The following is a 26554-nucleotide window of genomic DNA, read 5'->3' as shown; positions in this document are numbered from 1 at the left end:
TCGCTGTCGATTTTGTTTTTTTCTTTGTCGCTGTCGTTATTTCACGGGAGCATCTCGTCGTTCGTCGCCATTTCAGCTCCTTCATGTCGCCGTTTCAGAGCCATGTCGCCCGTCGGAATTTACCCTAACAGTCAATATCTAAGATTTTCTTGCTAGGACACGCGACAATACACTGTTTCACGGCTGAGTAAGTTTATTTTATTATTGGAAACTATTCCAAGTAAAATATAAAGGATGCAAACGATAATTGCGATTGTTTGCTCAAACTAATCCGTCTTTAAAAAATAAGCCATCATCTTCTGGATGTGGCGACTTATGCAACTGTAGCAAGGTTCTCCTTGTTTGGCAGCAAATGTTGTTGTTTTAAAGAATGTTAATAATTAATGTCTTAATTAACGTCTTAATTATATAATGGTTGAATACCTTGTATTTAACTCATGGTTTCTAATGAACTTTGCTGTCATGCAGCAACGGGTGGCAGAAAAATAATTAGTTCACTAACAATTTAGTAGGGCCGTCGTGGCGATTTGAAAGCTGACATTGACGTAAGGCTAATTTCTATTCGTCCAGCTTCTCTCCCCCTGGAAATGTTTTTTTTTTTAAATCGATAGAGTTCTTCAAAAACTCTTCCTTTAAACAAATATTCATCAGTGCAGAAAAAAAAGTAGAATAAAAAGAAAATAAGGGAATTTCTATGTCAAGTATTCATGTTCGAGTTACGAATTCGAGTTGAGTTCAGGTATCAAGTTACTATTTAAGCCTGATTAACACTTTGGCTAGCCAAATTGGTAAGCCCTCTATAAAAACTTAAAAATGTATCTACTTTCTCGATTATTCACTAAACGTTACGTCGAAGAAAAAGTTGCAAATAGCAATTTAAATGTATGCGTATAAAAAAGCTTTTATACTGACGGAAATTCTCCCTACAAGCCAAAAATTGTGAAAAATTGAGAAAATTAGGTGCTCAGAAATACTTTTTCCAGCCATTTCTGTGATAGATTTGCTAAGAAGTTTAATAAAATGACTACGGCTATTTCAACATTTTTTGTTTCATTCTATATTTACACGCTCCAATATCGATGAAAACATTCATTTGTTTTTCTTCTTTTAGCCATCTTCTGTTTTCATTATTCTCAAGCTTTAACAAATAATAAACAAATAATAAAAATTCATTTTATTTCAAGATAACTGAGAAAAATGGTCTATCTGAATTTTTTAGTACTTTTTCCTTTGATAAGACGCAACCAAACACAGACGCCTTATGGTTACTAAAGAAAACACCCCATTCACATTTTTTATTCAGTTTCTGTTTACAACTGGTTCCTTAAATATGATACTGCGACAGTCGTCAACTTTAGAAGACACAAATTTAAAATATCAAACTTGGAAAAGTGAAAGCGAGCAAAAAGATATGTTCTACACGAGGGCATCTTTCTCCTTTTGAAGAAAACTCTTCCAAACCGCTTCGATTAACTGAGAGTTTGTTACAAATTCCGTTAATGATACAAAGATTCCTGACCAATATTAATTTTTTTATCTTGGATTCGACAAAAAGTGTTCAGAGGCCTCGGTTCCTTTAAGTTGTGTTTATGCCAATCATTCATATCTATCATCGAGTAATCGAGCATATTTTAACAGAAAGCTGGTTAAAGGACCTTAGTCAGCGACGCCTTTGTTTTTGTTCATAGGTGGGATTTTCGGTATTATATTTCACGCGGACCGCGTCTGAACGAAAGAGATTGCTGAGAAACTTCCAAAGGCAATTTAACAGACTTCCAGTGACACAACTTGCCCCGATGCAATAAGGTTTCGCTTCACTATACAATTATCACTATTTCGATGGCATCAAAAATGACGGATTTCACAGATTTTAAGGCGTGGCTTACTAGGCTCCTTTAATCGGCAAAACAAAGGCTTTCGCGGCGGAACTCAGCCAGACATTTTAGTTTTCCGTGCAAACAAAACATGTCTATCCATATTTCCTAGATAACGAGGATGTTACCAACATCTATGATTTTCTTGCTAGTGCACACGACAATGCAGAAAGTTAACTACCGTAAATGATCTAATAAACGCCCGGGGCGTCTATTAAATTTTTGGGGTCCTAGGGGAGGCGTTAAATAGATATGAGGCGTTTATTAGAGAGAGGCGTTTATTTCAATTTAACAGTAGCAACGTCAACACAACTAATAGGATGGGTAGTTTTCTACTGGAGTAAGATACATAACAGAGTTTGTGAGTAGGATACTAATCTAATCTGCGCTAATGCAAAGCCTTGAGATGCCGTTCATAGTTCGATATCGACGTGTTTTATCGTCATCGGGGTTAACCATGTTGGCGTTGTTGGCCTCTTCGATGTCCGAGTCAAGCAAAAAACTAACTTTATTGCGTGAAATTACTCTATGGAGCATTGTGTTTTTGAGATGATTCCTGGAGGGGGGCGTCTATTAGAAACGGGGCGTTTATTAGAGAGGGGCGTCTAATACAAACTTAACACCTCAGAGGGGGCGTTTATTAGATAAGAGGCGTTTATTTGAGAGAGGGCGTTTATTAGATCATTTACGGTATAGAAGATTGAATGCCTTGCCGTGATACGAAGTCAATTCAGCATAAAGTGTAAAAACGCCAGCCTGAGTTTTAGGTGTCTCCTTTGGTCGCATAAATGACGGAGTTCGGGCCCTGATGGCATGCAAAACTCAAGTTAAACAAAAGAAAAAAATTGGACAGAGAAGCCATCATCTTCTGGATGTGCCGACTTATGCAATATAGCAAGGTTTTTCCGCGTTTGACAGCAAATGTTGTTGTTTTAAAGAATGTTAATAATTAACGTCTTAATTAACGTCTAATGGTTTCTAAATACCTCTGCTGTCATGCAGAGGCAGGTGGCAAAATAATTAAAAACAATTAGCTCATTATCAAGTTAAGTTAATTTTTGGTAAGTATTTTTTCCTAGTTTATTTTTCGTTGTTTAGCTTGAGTTTTGCATGCCCTCGGGGCCTGCGAATGTTTTTATTTTGAAGGCTGACGTTGATCAAGGGCTCATTTCTTTTCGCCTAACGTCTCTCTAAGTGAAACTTCTAAAGGTCTGCTTCGGTAACCACAGCACAAGAAAATACTACCGTCTATGAAGTTAATGTCATTAAATCCTTTGGACTATTATACATTTCCAGTGCATTTCCAGTTTGCTTTTAATTTATATATTCCCAAATATAATGGCTGGTGTTTATCTAATTATGACTGACAACATTTGGATGACATCAGTTTTTTTAAATTTTATTTCTTTGAATATTCATTATTTACAGTGTACCCGAATATAAAATTGCCTTTTTTTAATTACCACGAAAATTTGAAGATGGCAATGTAGATAAACTCATACAATTCATGACTAGTAAAATATGGGTGTCTTTCACAAGAAATCATTTTCGAGTTAAGAATTTGGGTGTATTTTAGCTTATTGATATTTGTTAACATTCCCGTCCCCATAGCCCTTTCGTTTCTCTTAGCCGGCTTGGCACGAGAAAACGAAGGGCTCTGGGACATAGGATTTTTGAATTAATTCGAATTTTTTTGATTGGCTGTTTGGAACAAGGAATTCCTAAACGGAAGTCGAAAATGTAACGACTCTCTCATACATTCTCTTGAAACGTCGTGACTCTCCAGTAGTTCCTAATATATAGATTTAGGCAAGCCTAAAAGCGGAGCTCCCCGGTTATACTGTATGCCCTTTACATGTTTTTTAGAATGATTTTTTATTCATGTTATTTTCTTTATATATATCTGATGTATCCTTTTTCACCATGAACAACAGCACCAATTAAAAGTAAAAATAGTTGATCAATCAAAAGATGATCATCTAGCAGTTTGTGCATAACCTCCCAAAGATAAACTAGTATAAACTCTCAAAGATAAACTAGAACAAAGAAAGTGTTGCTCTAGAAAATATCCATACACCCACCATAACTGGTATGTAATAGCTGTACATAGCATACAACTGGAAAGTTTTGCATGTAGCTTGTCCCCCCTCCTAAACGGGGGCCCTATTCGATGGAATGGTGGAACAGTGACAGTATTATTTCACGATACCAAAAATAACAGCTTTCTGCTAGCAAACCGGAGTAAAAGCCAGCGGCAAGCAAAATAGTGGCATTTATCATTCAGCCAAATAGGGTCCCCCAAAATGATAACACTATTTTCCCTTTATATGAGTTCCTTTGTCCTTGAGGGGTTTCACTTTGCTTAATTGCATGTAAACTAAGAAAAATTCTGGAGAGGCAGAAATACTGTTTGTTAGTCCTAAACTCAGGTATAGTCTGTATAGATTGTTTGGCAAAAATTTTACCATGCATTTGCTTGTATATAAAACCATGCAAGCATGAGCAATGGCATAATTAGTTCTACTGAAACAGAAGGCTTTACAACAAATAACTGATCTGTGAGACACACCCACAAAACAAAATAGCTGTGTTCAATGTTTTATTGTTTAATGACTGAGTTTGGTTTTGGTGAAGTAAAAATTTGCCTATGAACAACACATATTTCATCAGTTAATTATTGTATTGCAACATGTGATATTAATTTAGAGATTGATGAACTGTGTATCTCATTATCATGATTACTGTTCTTCGCAGTGTGCGCACTGGGAATTAAATGTCTGGGTAGGTAAAGCCTGCTGTCGAGCCAATTTGCTCATAACGCTGGTGAGTAACCCAGTTTCTGAAGCATTATTAAGCGGCTAGGAGTATTTCTACTCCCCCTGGATGGGATGCTAGTCTATCGAAGGGTTAACCCCCCCCCCCCCCAGCAGTAAATTAGCCGGTACCCATATATAAACCTGGGTAAAGAGAAGAACTATGAGAGTAAAGTGTCTTGCCTAAGAACACAATGCAGTGCCCTGGCCAGGTCTCGAACCCGGACTGCTCGATCCGGAGTCCAGCACAATAACCATTAGGCCACCGCACCTCCCACAAATGTTTGGGTAGCCAGATGACTTTTATATTGTGTTATCAGCGATCCCTTAAGAAATACGTACATGATTGAACCTTACCTGGCTCTATTTCATTAACTTTAAAATTACACCTGACCACATAAATTGTATTTCACACAGAGTACATAAGTATTAGTTGTACATGCAATGAAGAAATAATATAATATTCTGATTGTTCATTTATCTCTCTCTGTGTCTGCAACTCTCTGTGGAAATTCTGAAAAAGGGAAAAAAGACAGATACAATTTTGTTGATGATCGTTGCCATCAAATGAATATTTATAATTTTAATTTAATTTATTCAGAACATTATACATATACATAAAAAAGAGAGTTATTTTTCCAATTTTTGCCTGGGCCAGGGAATGTGTTGGGGGATATGTTCAGAAACAAAAAATCCTTTCGGAGTGAGTGTGTCAGCATAACCTTTTTTGACCTACTGAAGACACTAATAGTGCTATCAATAACACCTGGCACATGGCGGGGCTTTGATGAATGTTTTGGGGTGTGAAACACCGGCTTAATTCAAGAGTTCCTTACAAGATGATGTGTCTTTTAAGACTCTTATATTTCTCTCTGACAGGTGCTGTTGAAAGCACTGTGATTAATTCCAGGAAAGCTTACATATTCTCCCCAAAACTTTTATCAGGGATGTAGTTAAGAAAACACTATGACGGCTCATCAACAAGCCCAGCTGGCTTTTCTGGCCTAAGCAACTCTAAAAGTTTTCTAAGTCTTTGTATTCATGTAAAATTTTAGCTGAGTTTAAGTTCTATTTCTACATTTGCCTAGTACCACAACAAGACAATTTATGTTAAGTTAGGGCTTGAGCTTATTAGCCATTAAGGTTAGGTATTAACAAAAGGAATCCAAACACAACGGGTCAATTTGCACTTCTCCCACAAAATCATTACAAGTATTCCGGTATTTTTTTCGGGTCAGGTAGCAGATCTTATCGGGTCTTTGCCCTCATACCCCTCCCCCATGGTGGGGGAGGGGTGCATTGTATGAACAATGAAAACATTTAAATTCTTGAACAATAAAAACATTTTATGTACATGTGCTGTTACATACATGTATAAATTGTGTATATTAAATTCCTTAATAGAACGAGGATTTTAGGGAAACATCAACTTACCAAGGGGTTAAAACACATACCATTTTTCACACCCAAAAATTTTACACTTAAAAAACAAGTTTCATGCACTAATGTGTCACAGAGCTTCTTTAATATCTAGATAAAGAAAGGTATAAGCTGACACTAATGTAATGATTACCTGCATCACCACGTTCACTAACTGCACCCCTTGACTGTTTTCCCGCACACTGAAAACAAAATTTACACATATCAAAAACCTGTAAAATTCTTAACTTGCATCCTGGCAAAAGGTATGGAAATCCTAACATAGCAAGTTTTAGAAAGACAACAGATTTGCCAAAATTGTACGAGTCACAACCTTCAAGAAAGCAATGCTCATAGCCACAGGGCTCAAAAAAGTCCCCTCTGGTTGTCTGGGGCAAGTAGATTTTTCTGTCAAGCAATTACTTTTTCATGCCTGTTTGCGTAATAGGTTAAAAGGCCCAGGCAAGTCGTCTTCATGTAAATTATACAGTCACAAGTTTACTAAGAAACACAATCATGCACTGTCCAAGGCAAGCAAAATTTGAGAGCTGCTTGTTGACCACAGGGCAACCTGGAATTAATTTTTTTCCAAGCTCTTATCCTACATTTATTATAACTTCAGGATCAGTTTGGTTGTTATAACATAAAAAATTTTCATGATCTTTCACATAACATTTTAGAATCTGTGCTATATAATTATTTTATGTACGGTATTTATTTGATTAAACGCCACAGCGTTTATTAAATTTTTTTCATGATTTGAGTGTGGCGTTTATTAGAAGGCGGCATTTATACGAGGGCGGCGTTTCTGATTTAAAATTCAATTTATTTGTTGTAAACAATAGTATGGTAAATGAATATTTGAATTTAAAAAAAAAAAAAACCAGAAACATGTTTTAGTGCAAAATCAAGAAAAATATTTTCAAGAAAAATATTTTTTGGGCCTGCTCAAGCTTGATTATTATTGCATTTGCTTTCTGAGCCTGTTATTGGAAAGAACGCTGCATCATCATGGTGCTGCGTTTATTTGAGGGCGGTGTTTATTAATATTTCTGTTCTAACATGCGGCATTTATTCGAGGGCAGCGTTTATTCGAGGGTGGCGTTTATTCGAGGGAGGCGTTTTATCAAATAAATATGGTAAGTTATAAAAAATATGAATTAACTAATCAGTTTATTCCGAGAAAGGCTGTTATCAGATAAGAAATACAAAACTTTCACAAAACGTTTTCACTCATAATATTCATATGATAAAAATTTAAATATTATTAAGGAAAACAACGCAAAGTTTTCAGTGAAAAATAACAGAGGTCATGGAGAAAACTATATTTCGCTAAGACTCTCAGCTACATGTAGCAATGTCCCCTATATTGCATCTGCCTCGACCACATTCTTTTTTTCTTAACAGCTTTTATTTACAGTACATCACGTTACAAAACATTACACGAATTTTCGCAGGAAAAAAAGGAAAGGCCATCCCAATAAAATGTTTCGTTTCCCATCGCCCGACCGACCCATTTTTTTCAAAAAGTAAAAAAAAAAAAATTTGCAGATTCACTAGTCAAAGAAGCAAGTACTTTAATTTACAAGCACACGATCTTGTTTTATCAACAACAATTGACATTATGTGATGTCCTTGCCTTTAATTTTGATTAAAGAAAGAATAACGGAAATAACGAACGAAATAGCCACCTTTTCGCATTCGTAACCGAGGCTTTCTTCCTTCAAGCGTTCCATCTTTTTTCTTCTTTTTTTTTGCCCGACCGACCGACCCACCATCACAAGAGACGAGGCGATGGGAAACGAAACATTTTATTGGGATGGCCAAAGGAAAAAAAAAAAAGAAGTAACATCAATATTCGCACAAAAGATCTAAATTATTTACATATAATGCATTCAATAAGCTATATACACTGTAAGATGAAAGGTTCATTAGCACTTAAAAGTATTCTCATTAAATGTATTCTCAGGCATGCATGGCTTTTCCTTTGCAAAAGTTTCTAGTGAAAACTGTGTTTTATGGGGGTACAAAGATTTCAATATGCACCAAAAGAAGGAAGAAAGCCTGGAAATCCTTCTATTTTGGGGTTTACTTCTTTTGTTCTGCAGGTCCATATGAAATACCTGGCCACAAGAAATTAAAAATATTGTTTTGTGTGGGAAAGGGTATAAACCAATGATTATAGCACAGATTTGCATGTAAATTCTGTTCTCTACTTGTTCTGTACTCTTTCCAACGTTTTAAAGTGGTGTGTTCTTCCTACTTCGGTGATTTAACTACAGAATAAACAAATTACCGCGGATACGAAATACCAGAAGTAAGGTATGCTTTTAATACAACTCGTGTTTGAGACAAAACGAATTTCACTAAGGCTATGTCCTTGTTTTGACATACCGGTACACGACTGAGAGCTAGAACCCAGCTTCGTTTAAAAATGATGTATTAGATTGAATGCTAGTTAATCTAAATAGCAAAGACTTTTCTAATCTGTTAAAAAAATGAACATCAATAATAAGCTTAAGCTTACCTTGTTTTCGTAAAGGAATGTTGTCTTTGAACGTCTTTGCTTCAAACTCACCAAGAAGCTTGGAAGATTAACATCCATTTCGATCGGTCATAATCTTTACTCCTCTACTGACTATGGTTGTCATCGCCGGTGAAACGAGGAATATACAATGTATCCAGAAATGGGCTATTGCATAAAATTTTTGCTCCCGACCTGTTGAGGAACAGTGGAATTCTTTGGGGGTAAGGGCAAAAATCCGTGGATTTCCTTAGGGGTAAGACAAAAATATAAGGGAATTCTTCAGGGGGAATGGGTGAAAAGTTATGGAATTCTTAGGAGTGAGAATGCGTTTTTAATGGAATTCGTGAGGGTTGAGCACATTTTCAAAGAATTTCATTGGGGTTTAAGGCATTTTAGACGTTTTTAACGGATTTCTTTAGGGGTAAGAATGAAAGACCTGAAAAGTCCTGTCCTCAACAGGGGGGGTGCGGATATTAAATGCAATAGCCCAATAATTTATCTGTAATAAACTGTCTTTAAAACTGAGTCCTTCGATCAATCGAGTCTCCATGCTTAGGATGCTTAGTGAACTCATCCGTACGCTTGGTAAATCGGCATGCTGTGAGATTGTTTCCTGACTTTTGACTCTGAACCATATTCAAAATTCTGCTGTTAACTTTGCTGTTTCCCGAAAGCTTAAGTATAAACCAGAACATTTGGCAAATCAATCCATGCTCAAGTTTAAAATAAGCTCGCCTGGAAGCTGGAAGTATATATTAAATCCAGACGAGCCGACAGCCAATAGCGGACTTCCCCAAGTTACTCTCCCCTTCATGTAATTCTATGATTTTTCCCGCCAAAAGACGCGGGTTGCCACCGGAGCCTAGCTCGTTCCCAGGCCTAATCCGTGCGTACGGACGGACGTACGTACGCGACAACCAAAATTTCTCGGTTCGATAGGATACCATTTGCCTGCCTATGGGGCTCCGCACAGGACGCCTTCGGCGTCGTGGGAGCTCCGCTATAAGCGCTCTAAAGGTTGCTTTGAAAAAAGGTGCAAATAGATATTCAGATGTTTGCGTATAGAAGAGTTTTTTTTACTGACGAAAATTTTCTTCTCTCGCCTCGCCTGTCACATTCTTGATAGTTAATCACGTGGTATAAAATGCGATTTGACTACCTGACCAAAAGAAGTACTGTAAACGAGATTATGTACATTTGCTAATAGACGAACATTCTGGTCTAAATTAAAACACCAAGAAATTTATTTTCGGACGTACAGGCAAATTCATACCCCACTGGGATACGAGATTATGTACATTTGCTAATAGACGAACATTCTGGTCTAAATTAAAACACCAAGAAATTTATTTTCGGACGTACAGGCAAATTCATACCCCACTGGGATACGCCGGGGTTTTGCACAGTTGCTAGGGTATTAATTGATGTAGTGAAGATATAAGTTCTGCTTCAGAAAAACGGATTTTTCAACACCAATGTTGAGTTTTTAACATTATTTGTCTTCAAAAATCAATAAAACGCATTTGTGTGGCTTTTAGCTTTGCAACTGCGAACAAATAAGGTCCTTGATGACAGCATACTATTTGCGTGCGACGGTCCCTTTACGCCCCACGTCCAGAAGTTTGCGCATTACATGGCCCAAAACCAGATGACCCGAGAAAACTAAACCCATGACAAAAACTAAAAATTCGTGCGGAAACGATGAAGTCGTGTCAAAAACTAAAAGTCGTGCCAAAAAGTTGAAGTCGTGTCAAAAACTAAAAGTCGTGCCAAAAAGTTTAAGTCATGTCAAAAACTAGAAATCGTGAAAGGGAAGTTGACGAGGAAAAATAAGTGGCCCTAACTGGAGAGATAATGGAGCTCTTTAGCGTTTGAACAGAATTTCCGGTAATGATTTTCCGACAAATGGTACTGGACTTTTCTTATTCAGAACGGAACCTAACTTTTGATACTTTCACCGAATGCTGGGAAGGGATGACTCAAACCTTGCTTGTACCTTATTATAGGAATATAACGAAGCATTTTAACAACGCGAACAAAATTTACGCGTAATAAAATTAACGCGAATTTAAGAAAAGTTCTGGTTAAATGCTTATAGTAAACTTGTTTACAACAATAAAATTAACGCGAATTTTTGAAATTCGCGTTAATAACATGTATCGTTAATTTCCTATAATAAGGTAAATCAGCCATCTTTTCACTTGCTAATGATTTTTTTTTCAAAACTTTGCACAGTTGCTAATTACGACTAATACCAGACATTATATTTAGTACATCAAAAAATAAGATAAAAGCAGGGGCACCACGCCCATTTTCCCGCTACAATGTCTTAAAAAGTTGCATAACAAATTTCCAACCTGATCGCATTTTAGTTAGCAAGGTGTTACATAGAATTGCTCTCATGTTTATAAGTTTAGTATATACCGTATTTTCTCGATTAAACGCCGGACCCCGATTAAACGCCGGCCTCGTATAAACGCCGGGTCAAAATTGCTAGTTTTTAAATAAACGCCGGGGGCGTTTGTTCGAGGTCCCGGCGTTTATTTGAGGTCAAGCTAACAAGTAAATATATTCTGTTTGTCACAAATCTCGATTGCAACATAAACTATCCAATCCGTAATAGTACACCTTTTTCGGGGCAGAACGAAGAAAAAAATTGTCCCGCCTTGACAAAATGCCCCTTGGTCTCGATGATCGGTAACAATAAATCAATCTGAAAAATTGGCAGAAAATTGCTGTCCGTTAACAAACGCCGGGCCCCGATTAAACGCCGGCTTTAAATAAACGCCGGGTTCACGAAGTCAAGTTTGAAATAAACGCGGGGGGCGTTTATTTGAGAAAATACGGTAGTTTGTGTATTGTATTTTGATGATTTCATGTACGATTAAAAAAATACTGAATATTGTAAGTTAAATATCGTAAAATTATTGTGTTTCGGGTTTCTATTACTCTGACTCTTTTTTCATTATAATAATAATAATAATAATAATAATAATAATAATAATACTAATAATAATAATAATCGTATCTATAACCAAATTCTCGTTTTTGATTGGTTCTGCGCGCGCCTATTTGTCGCGTAATCGGCGCGCGATCACGTGGGTGTCCAATTACAGATATCCAATTTGAGCAACTTCAAATTGGATACCTGTAATTGGACACCTACGCCATCCGCGCGTCAATCATGCGCATTTGAATGGGTTTTTCTTGCTGTTTTCAAACTTTTTGTGCAACCAACTGAATTTACCTTTGACTTTTCCTCACAGAAAAGGTTCCTAAAGACTTCCTAACCTCGAATTTTGTTATTGACACGATTAATTAGTAATTGGACCTCGTGTCGTACAATTCAGAGAGTAATCGTGCCCGTAATTTCAAATCGTCCTCGCGCTGCGCGCTCGGCCGATTTCGAAAAGACTCGCCCGATTACTCCCTGAATTGTACTCCACTCAGTCCAATTACTATTACTAATAATAATAATAATGGTTTATTTGCATTCCAGCAATATTGGCTCTTCTATGCAAACTGAATTAAAAACTAAGATATACCTTATTATAGGAAATTAACGATACATGTTATTAACGCGAATTTAAAAAATTCGCGTTAATTTTATGTATGTTAACTTTTTTACTATAAGCATTTGACCAGAACTTTTCCTAAATTCGCGTTAATCTTATTACGTGTAAATTTTGTTCGCGTTGTTAAAATGCCTCGTTATATTCCTATAATAAGGTAAGACTTTTCTTAATCGATGTTGATCAAATGATGATTTCTCCTTGTATTATGCCATGTTTCTTGGAAACTGATCTTTCCGCAAGGTATGTTTTTAATTACCTCAACTGCTTAATTTGTTTCACTGAAATGAATGTTTCACTGAAAAAAATCAATATTTTATCACTTGTTCATTATATATTAAATTGTACTTTTAGCCTTTATTTTTCTGAAACGAATGGACAGCGGACATTACACTTCGTTTGCCGTACTGCCTCAAAAAAAGAAAACGTTGGTTGTAGCTCGACTCGTTTAATATGCAATCGTGTGTATTTATAAAACCATTTCAACTGATATTTTTGGGAAGAACTTGAGCTTATCTGTATCTCATGATCTATCCAAACATATTTAGGATGCCCAACTGCGTTTACTATTATTTTGATTGATTTTTTTACTGCTGGTGTCCCGTGGAATATGTTTGGACACTGAGTTAATAGCTATGGAGAATTAAAAGGTAACATTAAAATGTTACCTTGTGCTGTTAAGGCGGAATTCCACTGGCGCGTAAATATTTGCGTACGTAAAACGTGCGTTAAAAAAGGTACGTTGACAAATTTCCGCTGTCGCATAAAAAGTAATAAACAGGAATTGGCTCCCACTGGAGACAAAAGTTTCCTTCTTCTTTTTTACCTACGGCAAAGACGTTAGAGAAAAAATTGCGCAAGAAGTAAGAGAGCTGTTTCAAAACCGTTTATATCAAGTTGGTGAATACTGGAAATGCGTGAATATCACCACGAGTAATGAACTCTTACCTCCTTACGGTGAAAAAGACATTTTGCAGCGGTGAAGCTAATAATAGTAAAAGCGCAAAGAAGTTTGCTATCGATAACCGAACCAGCGTTTGCCGAAGTGATCCACAACAATTTGAAAGTGATAAGTCCCGTGTTTTCCTTTCTTACTCTTCCACTAAAGTGCTGAACACTTAATTTAAACATTTTTTAAAGCTACAGGCAGATTCTTATTCATAAAGCAGTTGAATATCGATCTTGGATGCATTGGACTGAACTTTCATCATTTTTAAAGCGGTACGAAGCCAAGTTGAACTAAGTGCAGAAGACGTCGCGCTTAGCCAATCAGGAGCGAGTGAATTTTGCCGTCAATCAGGCAAAAGCGCGGCAAGCGCGCGATTCGGGAAAAGGAAACCCGCCCGCCTCCTTACAAAGAGCGAAAACTTTTTACCTCGTCCTTAATAGCCGTAGTAGCAACTCGGTATGTGGGAAAAAAGGTTCTTTCCTTGGCATGTTTACCTTTGCGGCTGTATTGAGTCAAGTTGAGTACGTTCTGCAAATAACAGGAAACTAACTTAGAAGTTTTGGCAAGTCCAGATTTCCGTCGCGAGGTTTTATCTAGGGCCATCCCAATAAAATGTTTCGTTTCCCATCGCCCGACCGACCCATTTTTTTCGAAAAGTAAAAAAAAAAAAAAAAATCCAGATTCACTAGTCAAAGAAGCAAGTACTCCAATTTACAAGCACACAATCTTGTTTTATTAACAAAAATTGGTACGATGTGATGTCTTTGTCTTTAATAAACATCGATACTACGTTATTTAAAGACTGTTAAGGAATAACGAACGAAAAGACCACGTTTTTGAGTTGACTTTGTAATTAGGCTTTCTTACTTAGCAGCCCAGCCTTTTCTGGAACCCAGAACCCTTCATGTGTTCATTCTTTTTTTTTTTTTTTTTTGCCCGACCGACCGACCCACCATCACAAGAGACGGGGCGATGGGAAACGAAACATTTTATTGGGATGGCCTTAAGAGCCTATTTAAAATTCGCGTTTTCTAATAAATTGCAAAGGCGAGTTTAATGGATTGGTGTCTCTTACCTTTGCAAACTGCGTTTGATACCAGGAAGCAAAGAAATATCAATATGAAAACTTTTTTCTTGAACATTTTCAGCATTGTGCCATCACACTCGTATAACCCAATACATTCCCGTAGGAGTTTGAAACATTTGACCTCACAAACGCACATTGACGTCAGAATCGCGCGCGTTAGCGCGCGCTAACTGTAACGCAATAAAGAGTAACGCAAGTTAAATTCATGATAACCCAAATACACGACACAAATAGTTGTTTTATTTCAAAATAATGAAGTGTGAGTAATTTATTTATTTTGCTCTTCTTGTCATTGCTACTTATACATAACTCCTAGAGAGAGTATTTTCTTATGGCTGCGCATGTGTAGATCCCAGAACGCGTTCAATCTCGTTTCTAGAGCCTTCGTTCCCCATAACCAGCGGAAACTCAACGGCTCTAGGGTCTGGGTGTCTGGGCTAATCAGGAGGCTAATCTGACCCAGAACCAGGAAATCCTGGTTTAATTGTGCGCGAAGTGAAACGCCGCGGACAAGTTTTCAATAGCCATTCAAATTTGGTCGCCTTTGTGGCGGGCTTTCAGATTAATTAGCCTAGAGGTCCCGATCCCTGCCGCAAAACAGAAAGATCGCGGCTATATGGCCCGACTTGTGAGCATACGCAGAGTACTCGCATTCTCTATTTCCAGCCAATCAGATTCATTATTTGCCAATGAGTAACACAAACCTGGTGCAGCCTCGCCCTCGCGGACCACCCCTCTTTTTCTTCCCTGCTCTCCACTGGCTAGTGTACATGTGTGACTTTGTTTTCCGGCAATAAAATCGAGTGTGGCCGCTTAACAGACCAAAACAGAGGTTCAACTTAAAAAAAAAATCATTAAATTTTGAAATCTCAAACACTATACTTCGCCCCATTTTTAAAATGGCGAGTCTAAGATAGACCACGGCTTTATTTTGGACATTGTATGTCAGTCTTTGTCCTGGTCTTTGTCATATTTATACGTTTACGTCGACGGTTTTGAATTTAAAGGCTCTTGCGCACTAACCGAAGCCATAAATTTTAAAAATGTTAATCTACTTAGATTCTACATTCCGTAACCTTTCCAGAGATATATAACTAGCCGTTGTTTCACCAAAAATGACGCGCGTACGAAACATTTTTCCGATAGGCACCCGAACAGGTTATCAGTAACCTTAAACAAACTAGGGAGTCGAAAATACTACGTTAACGTAAGATCACAAAACCACTTCTTTGTTTGCAAATGCAAAATGACATTTTTTTCATTGCCCAGCAGTGAAAAAACAAACACAAAACAAAGCTAAAATTTAAAGGCACTAATAGTCACTGTTGTTGCGTATGTTCATCTTTTCAACGTGACGAGCAGATTGACCAATGTACCGTGCAAAAGTTTTACAGTTTATTAAGTAAGTATAACTTTTATTTAAACTCGGGTTGGCGGGGCTGGTTTGGCCCTTAACCAGCTGTACATGCCAATATGCCGTGAAAATTATAATAACGATAAATACAAACTATAACATAACATATAGCCGAAAAACAATATATAATACAAGTTAACCAAAGAGATGTATTGAAATTAAACTAGCCTAGATCTAAAAGTTATTGTAACAAATTCTTATGCCTACAATTGCTACTAACTGTCTGACAGCTTTCTTGAACTCAGTTAATGAAGCTTAAAAGGACTTTGTCATTTTTTTTTTAAGTTTTGCAACTTAATGTTTGCAAAGAAACTAACCCTATATAGATCCAAATGACAAAACCATAGCTTCATTGCGACCAAATTACATGTGCCTCCTGGGCGTTGTAATTTAAAGTTACAAGCAAACAAGACTAACTTTGAAAACTGTTCAAAAACCCATATTGCAATCCGTTCCAATCTTCGTCACTTTTGGCCATCCGAACCTTCTTTTGTATTTGCTGTGTTTTTGAAATGTTCCTTCACTGTTTTAACTGGATTATTTTTTATATTTCACCGAATTTGATGGTTATTTCCGATGTCTAAATTTGGCTTAAATCCGTGACACAGTCACTTTAATTGTAGTGTTACGGAACGTAACTCATCTGGTAGAGAGTTCCACACTTTGGCACCGGTAAGATGTACAATTTGTTTGCCTAAGATTACGAAACCACTCATTTGTTTACTATTACATGTAATGCAAAACCTCATTAACCAGAGAATCGATGAGGACGAGGAACTTGTATCCTTTGACGTGATTTCCCTTTTCACGTCCATTCCGGTTAAGTTAGCTATGGAAGTAGTGAACAAAAGCCTCGGAGAATCCGATTTGTGGAAGGAAACCACCAATCTCACAAAAGAACAAGTTGTGAACTTATTGGACTTTCTGCTTAACCATAGTTACTTTACCTATGAAGGAGTACACTATCACCAAATCTTTGGTTGTGCTATGGGCTCTCCAGTTAGTGCTGTTATTGCCGACCTAGTCATGATGCACGTAGAGGAAGTAGCATTGTCCACCTCCCCTGTAACACCTCGTTGGTGGAGAAGATACGTGGACGACTCTAATGTATGTCTAAAGAAAACAGATGTGGATATCTTTCATCAACACCTCAACACCATTGATCCAAACATCCAGTTTACCATTGAGCGCGCAAGCCAGAATGAGAAAGGTCAAAGCATATCTTTCCTTGACACACGGGTAACAGCTCTCAGTGACGGCTCGCTAGAGGTAGATGTCTTCAGAAAGAAAACACACACCAACAAGTACCTCGACTACAATTCACACAATCCCCTTCAGCACAAAGAAGCAGTGGTGAGAACGCTACTCAACAGAGCTACCAATTTACCATCGAATGAAAGCCTCAGAAGCGCAGAGACGAAACGTGTGGCTAAAGACCTAAGGGCAAATGGGTACCCAGACAGGCTTTTGCAGAAGTGCCTTACAGTCAACTCTCGGCCTGAACGTACGCAAGAAAGACCTGCGAACTTTGCCAGCATACCGTACGTACGCGGTGCCTCGGACAGGGTTGGTCGCGTGCTTAGAAAGTTCAACATCCGCACGGCTTTTAAACCATGCCAAACGCTTAGCCAGATCTTTAAGAAACCAAAAGATCGGCCACAAGACCACCAAAGAAGAGGAATCGTCTATAAGGTCAGATGCAATGACTGCGCGTTTACTTACATTGGAGAAAGTAAGCGCTCTTGGAGCTCACGCGGAGCCGAACACGATCCCGGCCGCGCTTGTAATGGAGAGTCTGCAATTAAACAACACGCGGAATCAACCGAGCATGACATCCACCCAAGAAATGCCACGATCCTTGAACGAGGAATCTCAAGTTACACCAAGAGACTGTTCCTAGAGTCGTGGCACTCTACGGTGGATTCCAACGCGGTTAACGAAAGCTAACCCCTTCCGCGCGCTTACACTCCATTGTTAAGGAATTAAAGATTGGATGGCGTATTCAAACATGACTAGCGCGCGCTAATATTATAACGAACTCATTTTCAATACTCTGATGAAGGTGGACAGAGGCCACCGAAAATTTAGTGCTTAATAATCTCAGATCGGATGAATCATTCTACTGAAATTACGTCTACCGATCGCCACAGACAAAGTGTATTTACAAAACCTCATTATTGACGTCAACACTTCGAATCAATTCACGTGACGTTTGCTGCATTAACAGTACAACAGACCGATGATTGTTGTGCAGCTACAACTTTATTTCATGGCATTGCCTTTGATCAGTAACATGATCACCCGTGAAACTCGTGATCAGAACCACAGTTGCCAAACAAATTCTAACAAGTTCTTATATGTGAGGCTTAACTATTAAATTTATATTTATATATTTTTTTTTACCAAAAACCAAAAAGGTGATGTAATATACAGTACTGTATATCATTAATCAATTAACGTTGTTGGACTTTAGGCAACATGGGTACATTAATAAATATTTATAATGAATAACAGACCAGATTTTATACTATTTTCTGATAATCAACAACAATGTCTACTCTGTAGAAATTAAGAACCTAATTCAGTTACTTAGCCTAAACTGTCAATAAGTACCCCAAAGTATCATCCCAAGTTGACCTGCGTCACATTAGAATCTCTGATCTACTTTCATTCGCAAAGCTACGGACACTGCTTGTGTTGTTTGTCTATTACTTCGTTTGACCAATCCTTAAAAATACTTTCCAAAAAATGGTGCAGGTCGACCAGTGTTAAGTCGACATTTTAAAATTTTTTTGGGCATGCGCTCTAGGCTTGCCTGTCACATTCCTGACAGTTGATCACGTGGTACAAACCTGATTGACCACCGGCCAAAACAAGGTGCTGGGAACGAGATTATTTGCTAATTAGCGAATATTCTGAGCTAAAAAAAACCCGGAGCACTAATCAGCTATTTGATATTCTTTTGGCTACTTATGTACGATATTTCATTTAAACTGCATTTATGTGTCTAAAGTCGCATCCGCCATGGATTCATGGCAGCTGTGACGTTATGTATTGTTTTCCTCGATAATGTATAATTATCCTTGTCATTGCACCAAGATATATCCCATGGCTTTGATGTGTTTGTCTCCATTATCTGGTGAGGACATTGCTTCGTTTCCACACGTGTTGGAGTCATCATGTCGCCCTCCTGTACCAAACCCGATTCTGGAATCACAAGAATGGCAGTCATTTTCGTTGTTACCAAGGATACCGATTCGAGCTTTTCCCAAGTCACTTCTACCACTTTCTGCATTGAACCCTTCCCTGTTACAGTTGAGCTGCAAAGAGGCTTCTGATTCAATCAGCGTCTTCCACGTGTTACGACCCAGTGAGGTGGCGCGATATTGCCCATCGGCGATCAGGGAGTGCAGAGAGTTGGCCTGCTTGTTGATGACAATGAAGTTGAGCTCTTGGCCGTTCTTCATTCCAAGACAAATCTTGGAGAAGGGCGTGCTCCAGTAACTCGGTAACTTGGTCTCTTGTGTGTCAAACCCAGTCTTGCCTCCTTCAAGGTTATAGGTCTTTCTGTCTTTCCAAAACTTAGAATCGTAATGGAAAGTTTTCTGAAATACGAAAAGAAAATGTTACTTTGTGCAACGTTTTAGACTGTTTTGCCAAGAGTAGCATTGGTAACTTGGTCTCTTTTGAATCAAACCCAGTCTCCCCTCCAGCAAGGTTGTATGCTTTTGGTCGCTCCAGTATCCCGCGTTATAATGAAAGGTGTTCTTAGAAAGATGAGGAACAAATGACATCTCATAAAACGTTCCGAAAGTTCATCTTTTTCTCAATTTTTAAGTTAAAATTTAGAAGACTATAGATAACTAAAACAGTTTTCAAAGGTTACGCGATGTTTAAAAGAGGTTGTTGATCGGGAACAAATGAAAAATAGAAAATACCGATATCTCTACTGTTAAAGTTTATCATCGTCCTCTTTTTAAGTTTAATGGAAGAATTAGTATAAACATAAAACGAAAAGTGATGAGTAATATAAACTTTCAAAGATCCCATTTTGCAGCAAACAAGAGAATCCATCAGTTCATAATCCATAACTCCTAAAAAGAAAAATTCAAGAAATACCGGAAACCTTAACGATAACAACTTAAAAAAAAATAATGCGAAATAGCGATACAGAACTTTATACCATGCCATAGAAAATACAGCCAATCAGAATACAGAAAAGCCGTTGTATATTCGACGGTATTCAACCCAACCTTCCCATAGTGCGCTGCGACTGTATTCTCGACGAAATTTAGTTAGCGTATTTTCTATGACATGGTATAAAATAGTTACACAACACTTTCTCGTGGTATACTATGGAATATCCCACTTGTCACTTGTATTTTCTTGGCATACACACTCGCCTAAAGGCTCGTGTGTATACCGAGAAAATACAAGTGACTCGTGGGATATTCCATAGTATACCACTCGAAAGCGTTGCATAACTAGTATTGATTTTTTTTCAAAATTGAAGTTATTATGGCTACACTTTTTCTTTCTATTTAGCAGATTTCTCTATGTTTGAAAACGTTTCTGCGAGTAGAGTCAGAGACGAATTTCATACCTTATTGCCGTTAATCTTCATGACAGGCGTCCATCCCCCATCTCCACATCCAAAATCTCCAAAGTGACAGAGAATGGGAGTTGGTTTTGAGTCAAGGAGGAGCGTAACCAGCTCACTAACCTTCGACCTGTTGAATATAAAAACGTCCGTTACCAAGAGATCGAGATGGTGCGGAAATTAGCTTGAAAGGTTTAAGACTGAAAGTAACTCAGAGTGGTTTACAACAAATGAAGTAATGGAGGCATCGACCACAGCCCATGTTTCTAACATTTTAAGGGTTTAAACGTCTCGATCACTCCGACCATTTACTTTTAACGAGCTTTTCAATCAACATATTCCTAAATTACTGATGGATAATTTGGGGGGTTTGAGGTTAAAACCTCACGAAAATAATTTTTTTACTCAAATTCCACCGCTGCCAACACAGCACCATTTTTTCCAACGTTAGATATGTTAACAAAACTTGTCGTTTTAAAGTAATAAGTCCACTGATGAAATAATGAACTCTTTTATATCAATTCCTACAACGCATTATGAGCATTTTCGTTGACACTTTTATGACTTACTTGTTTTTGTTATACATGTACAGTTCCTTGCAAGACTTTGGACCTGGAAGATATAAAACAAAAACATGTGTCAGCTTCGTTTGAACAGAGCATTTCAGTTAAATTTATTAATACAACTTTGTTTCCCTACTTCCCTTAGTTAAGAAAAAATGAGGCCAAGCTTGCTTAATTAGGCTTAAAACAGAAAATAAAAAAAAACACAGGAACTGCGAAATTTTATTGATGCTTCTTTGTTTCCCCTACTCTCTCCCGAGGTTAAAGAAAAAAAGGTCAAGCCTGACGAGTGGTTAAATAGGCTCAAAACAGAAAAACAAAAAAAATCTCAGAGGAACTGCGAAATAACGATTTAATTTAAACTTCTACATAAGATAGTAAACAAGTAGCTAAATATATTTACATGTACATGTTAATATAAACGACAAAAAAGACGATAAGATGAGCAAAAAACTTGCATTTGAAGATACAGCTGACTACAGGCATTAAGACGCTTGAAATAGAGTGTATGTTTTCTCTGAGTTGGTGGTGTTGGGCGATGCGGCGACGTTTAGTTAATTAAAGAGTTTGTATAACTGACATTCACATCACGATCACAACTGCATGGATATATAATTAAGAAAATTTAACACTATTAACTTCCCTCCAATTATGTCCTTGAGGATGAAGCATGCGTTGTTTGATAAGTTCAGCTAGACGGTGAGGAGAGAAATAATTTAATAATATGTAATATAATTTCAAAATACCTTTATGACATTTTGATCCTCTGAACCCAGGACGGCAGATACAACGAAAACCTTTACTGGTGAATCCAGTTTGACAGGTGCCACTGTTCAAACATGGGCTGCTGCTGCAAGGATTCTGTTAAGAAAACAAAAAAGAGCCAAGTGAGAATTGTGCAGCTTTTTAATAACCCTGTACTCTTTGCACTGAAATATCTTCTTTTGGATTCAGGAATTGAAACGAATTCGGATTAAAGTAGACCGTCAAAACGTACACGAAAACAATGAACCTTTACAGCTAGCATAAATTGCAACTTCAGGGAGTTACTGAAAAGAAATGATAACACTAGTATTACCTCGATGGCCAGATAGGTGAAACTCAGTCGACTTTTAAGATCCTTTTCATCTGTAGCGTTGTTCAACTCGCATTTATGTTTTCCTTTCACTAAAGGTCCCAAATTTATGGACACACAATTGGGCTCCATATAGCACATCAAGCGGCAGTTCCCTTCATTGAGTGCCTCCATACTGCTGATCACGTGATTTTTCATCACCGTGTCGGCAACTGGTTCCTTGAACTCGATGTTGCGACATTCGTCACCTATACAAAAAAAATTCATTTTAGTTCGAGAGAAAGAAAAGAAAGGGTCTATCAAAATTTTGTTAGTACTTTTTCCTTTGATAAGACGCATACAAACTAGTCGCCTTATGGATACTATAAAGAAATCATCCCATTCACATTTTTATTCAGTTCCTGTTTTCAACTGATTCCTAAAACATGATACTGCGACAGTCGTCACCTTGAAAAGACACAAATTAAATATCAAATTTGGAAAAGTGAAAGCGAGCAAAAAGATATGTTCTACACGAGTGCACCTTTCTCCTTTTGAAGAAAACTCTTCCAACCCGCTTCGATTAACTGAGAGTTTTTGTTACAAATCCGTTAATGATACAAAGATTTCTGACCAATTAATATTACTTTTTTATCTTGGATTCGACAAAAAGTGTTCAGAGGCCACTTTTAAGTTGTGTTTATGTAAATCATTCATACCCATTATTGAGTAATCGAACCTATTTTGACAGAAAGCTGGTTAAAGGACCCTAATCAGCCACGCCTTTGTTTTTGTCGATGCACGGAATTTTCGGTATTATCTTATTATTGGAAATTAACTCTCCTGTAAATTACGGTCTTTGAAATTAACGCGACTTAAATTAACGTGAATGGAAGGAAAGGGAAAATGTCTATCAGTGTTCGGACAGCATCCAGAAATTGGGGTGAAAATAAGGTCTCAGAAATTAAACGCTTCACTTAAATGATGTCGCGGAAATTAACGTGACTTAAATTAACGCAAATTTGGAGAATTCGTGTTAATTTCTTGCAGCGTTAATTCCTGTAATGAGGTATATGTCACACGGACCGCATATAAACGAAAGAGATTGCGCGCTGAGAAACTGCGAAAAGATCCAGTAACACAACTTGCCGCGATGTAATAATATTTCGCTTCGCCATACAATTTAAAAGCACTATTTTGATGGCATCGAAAATGACGAATTTTACTCTTTTTAAGGTGTGGCTTACAAGGTTCCTTTAATCGGCAAAACAAACTCTTTCGCAGAACTCAGCCAGAAATTTGAGTTTTCCGAGCAATAAAGCATGGATATCCATATTGTCCGTATGACGAGGATGACGGAGTGAACACTCGGCGCATTTTTCTGTTATCAGCATCTAAGATTTTCTTGCTAGGATACACTGTTTCACGGCTGAGTTAAGTTTATTTTATTACCTTTTGCAAAAAAACACGCTATGAAACTAAATGTTTGCAAAGAAATTACTTCTATGGATGTAAATGGAAAAAATCATAGCTTCCTTGCAACTAAATGTGTCTCCCAGGCAAAATAATTTGAAGTTACAATCAAATGAGATAAGCTTTAAAAACTGGTCAGCCCAACAGTATTTAAAAAACCCATATCGCAATCCATTTCAATCTTCGTCAAGTTTGGCCAGCCGTACCTGCCTTTATATTTGATGTGTCATTGAAATGTTCCTTCGCTGGGTTAATAAAGAGTTATTTTTATATTTTACCGAAATTGATCGTCATTTCCCATGCAAGCCTAATTTTGGCTGAAATCCGTGGCATACTCTCTTTAATGCCTTGCCGTGATACGAAGTCAATTTAGCAGAGGTTTCAGGTGCCTCCTTTGGTTAAATTAATGACTAAAATTCATTCGCTGAGGGCATGCAAAATTCAAGCTATTAAAGAAAAAAAAACTTAGAAAGAATACTTTAGCCAGCTTACCAAAGCAACCACGACAAAATGGAAAAAAAAATTCCAAGTAAAATATAAAGGATGTAAACGATTATTGCAAATTTTTGCTCAAACTGATCCATCTTCGAAAAATAAGCCAACATCTTCTGGGTGTGGCGACTTATACAATATAGCAAGGTTCTCCTCGTTTGGCAGCAAATGTTGTTGTTTTAAAGAATGTTAAGGTCTTAATTATATAATGATTGAATACCATGTACACAACTAATTGTTTGGGAAGTCTGCTGTCGTGCAGTAACGGGTGGCAGGAAAATAATTAGCTTAAGGGCCTTCGTAGCGATTTGAAAGCTGACATCGACGAAAGGCTAATTTTTATTCGTCTAACTTCTCTCCAAGTGTTAACTCTTTTTTTTAAATGATGGAGTTCTTCAAAAACCCTTCTTTAAAACAAATATTCATCAGTGCGGTAGAATAAAACGAGGAATAAAAAGAAATTTAAGAGAATATCCATTTCAAGTATTCATGTTTGAGTTACCAATTTGAGTTGAGTTCAGGTATCGAGTTACTTTTTTAGCCTGATTAACACTTTGGCTAGCCAAATTGGTAAGCACTCTATAAAAACTTAAAATGCATCTACTTTTTCGATTATTCACTAAATTAATGTTACGTCGAAGAAAATGTTGCAAATAGCAGTTTAAATGTATGCGTAAAAATTAGCTTTCATACTGACAGAAATTCTCTTTACAAGCCAAAAATTGTAAAAAATTGTGAAAATTAGATGCTCAGAAATGCTTTTTCCAGCCATTTCTGTGAAAGTTTTGCTAAGAAGTTTAAAACAATCACTATGGCTATTTCAACATTTTTTTGTTTCATTCTATATTAACACGCCCCAATATCGATGGAAGCATTCATTTGTTTTTCATGATTCTTTTAGCCATCTTTTGTTTTCATGATTCTCAAGTTTTTAACAAATAATAAACAAATAGTAAAAAATCATCTTAGTTCGAGAGAACTGAGAAAAAATGGTCTAATTGAATTTTTTAGTACTTTTTCCTTTGATAAGACGCAACCAAACACAGACGCCTTTTGGTTACTAAACAAAACACCCCATTCACTATTTCGTTTCTGGTTCCTTAAATTTGATACGGCGACATTCGTCAACTTTAAAAGACGCAAATTAAATATCAAATTTGGAAAAGTGAAAGCGAGCAAAAAAAAATATGTTTTACACGAGTGCACCTTTCTCCTTTTGACGAAAACTCTTCCAAACCGCTTCGACTAACTGAGAGTTTTTGTTACAAATTCCGTTAATGAAACAAAGATTTCTGATCAATATTACCTTTTATATCTTGGATTCGACAAAAAGTGTTCAGAGGCCTCAGTTCGGTTAAGTTGCGTTTATGTCAATCATTCATATCCATTATCGAGTAATCGAACCTCTTTTAACGCTGGTTAGCGGACCCTAGTCAGCCACGCCTTTGTTTTTGTTGATATGCGGGATTTTTGGTATTATATTTCACGCGGACCGCGTTTGAACGAATGAGATCGCTAAGAAACTGCGAAAGATAATTTAACAGACTTCTAGTAACACAACTTGCCCCGATGCAATAAGATTTCGCTTCACCATACAATTATCACTATTTCGATGGCATCAAAAATGACGGATTTCACAGATTTTGAGGCGTGGCTGACTAGGCTCCTTTAATTGGCAAAACAAACGCTTTCGCGGAACTCAGCCAGACATTTTGGTTTTCCAAGCAAAAAAGCATGTACATCCATATGTATCCATATTTCCCGTATAACCAGGATGACGGATAACGAGTGAACGCTCTCAGCGCGATTTTCTGTTAACAACATCTACGATTTTCTTGCCAGGGCACAAGACAATGCAGAAAGTTTTACTAGAGCAGACTGATTTAATGCTTTGCCGTGATGCGAAGAGTCAATTCAGCAGAGGTATATAAACGCCAGCCTAAGTTTTCAGGTGCCTCCTTTGGTTGCATAAACGACGGAATTTAGGCCCAGGGGGCATACACTGAAACTCAAGCTAAACGAAAGGAAAAAAAAAAATAGGAAATAATACTTACCAAAGCAACCACAACAAAATGGGACAATAGTTCCAAGTAATATGTAAAGGATGGAAACGATAATTGCAAATTTTTGCTCAAGCCGAGTCCTCGACAGAGAAACCATCATCTTCTGTATGTGGCGACTTATGCAATATAGCAAGGTTTTTCCGCGTTTAACAGCAGATGTTGTTGTTTTTTTAAATAATTTTAATAATTGACGTCTTAATTAACGTCTAACGGTTTCTAAAGACCTCTGCTGTCATGCAGGGGCAGGTGGCAAAATAATTAAAAATAATTAGCTCATCATCAAGTTAAGTTAATTTTTGGTAGTTTGGTAGTTTTCTTTCATAGTTTATTTTTTCGTTGTTTAGCTTGAGTTTTGCATGCCCTCGAGGGCCTGAAAATGTTTTTTTTTTTTAAGGCTGACGTTGACGAAGGACTCCTTTCTATTCGTCTAACGTCTCTCTAACTGGAATTACTAAAATTCTGGTTAGGTATTCACAGCACGAGACAATACTACCCTCTATAAAGTTAATGTCATTAAATCATGTGGAGTATTATACATTTCCAGTGCATTTCCAGTTTGTTTTTAATTTATATATTCCCAAATATAATGGCTGGTGTTTGTCTAATTATGACTCAGAACATTTGGATGACATCAATGTGTTTTAAATTTTTATT

The 26554-nt window shown here is 37.3% G+C and overlaps 2 protein-coding genes across 2 annotated transcripts in view; one reads left to right on the top strand and one right to left on the bottom strand.

Moving 5' to 3' along the window:
* Window positions 1-26554, top strand: part of LOC144636029 (inositol-pentakisphosphate 2-kinase-like) — a 171069-nt gene that overhangs the window by 51974 nt on the left and 92541 nt on the right. The gene's annotated exons all lie outside the window — the stretch shown is intronic.
* On the bottom strand, window positions 18742-26011 carry LOC144636050 (uncharacterized). Its single transcript, XM_078495193.1, has 6 exons — window positions 25892-26011; window positions 21897-22141; window positions 21565-21679; window positions 20825-20867; window positions 20259-20385; window positions 18742-19260 (listed from the first exon to the last, which is right to left on the bottom strand). The coding sequence occupies exons 1-6, from the start codon at window positions 25998-26000 to the stop codon at window positions 18742-18744; spliced, it is 1158 nt and encodes a 385-aa protein (XP_078351319.1). The 5' UTR covers window positions 26001-26011.

Source organism: Oculina patagonica, chromosome 13 (assembly GCF_052425735.1).
Source record: "Oculina patagonica isolate OP01 chromosome 13, crgOcupat, whole genome shotgun sequence".
NCBI lineage: Eukaryota > Metazoa > Cnidaria > Anthozoa > Scleractinia > Oculinidae > Oculina > Oculina patagonica.
The sequence above is the reverse complement of the archived record's forward strand: the minus strand, read 5'-3'. Positions and strand labels throughout refer to the sequence as shown.

Coding starts and splice junctions, on each gene's coding strand:
- LOC144636050 (XM_078495193.1), bottom strand. CDS start 26,000: ATGATGGTTTCTCTGTCGAGGACTCGGCTTGAGCAAAAATTTGCAATT. Junction 21,680..21,896: donor TCACCTATCTGGCCATCGAG/GTAATACTAGTG, acceptor TTTTCTTAACAG/AATCCTTGCAGCAGCAGCCC. Junction 20,868..21,564: donor AGGATCAAAATGTCATAAAG/GTATTTTGAAAT, acceptor TATATCTTCCAG/GTCCAAAGTCTTGCAAGGAA.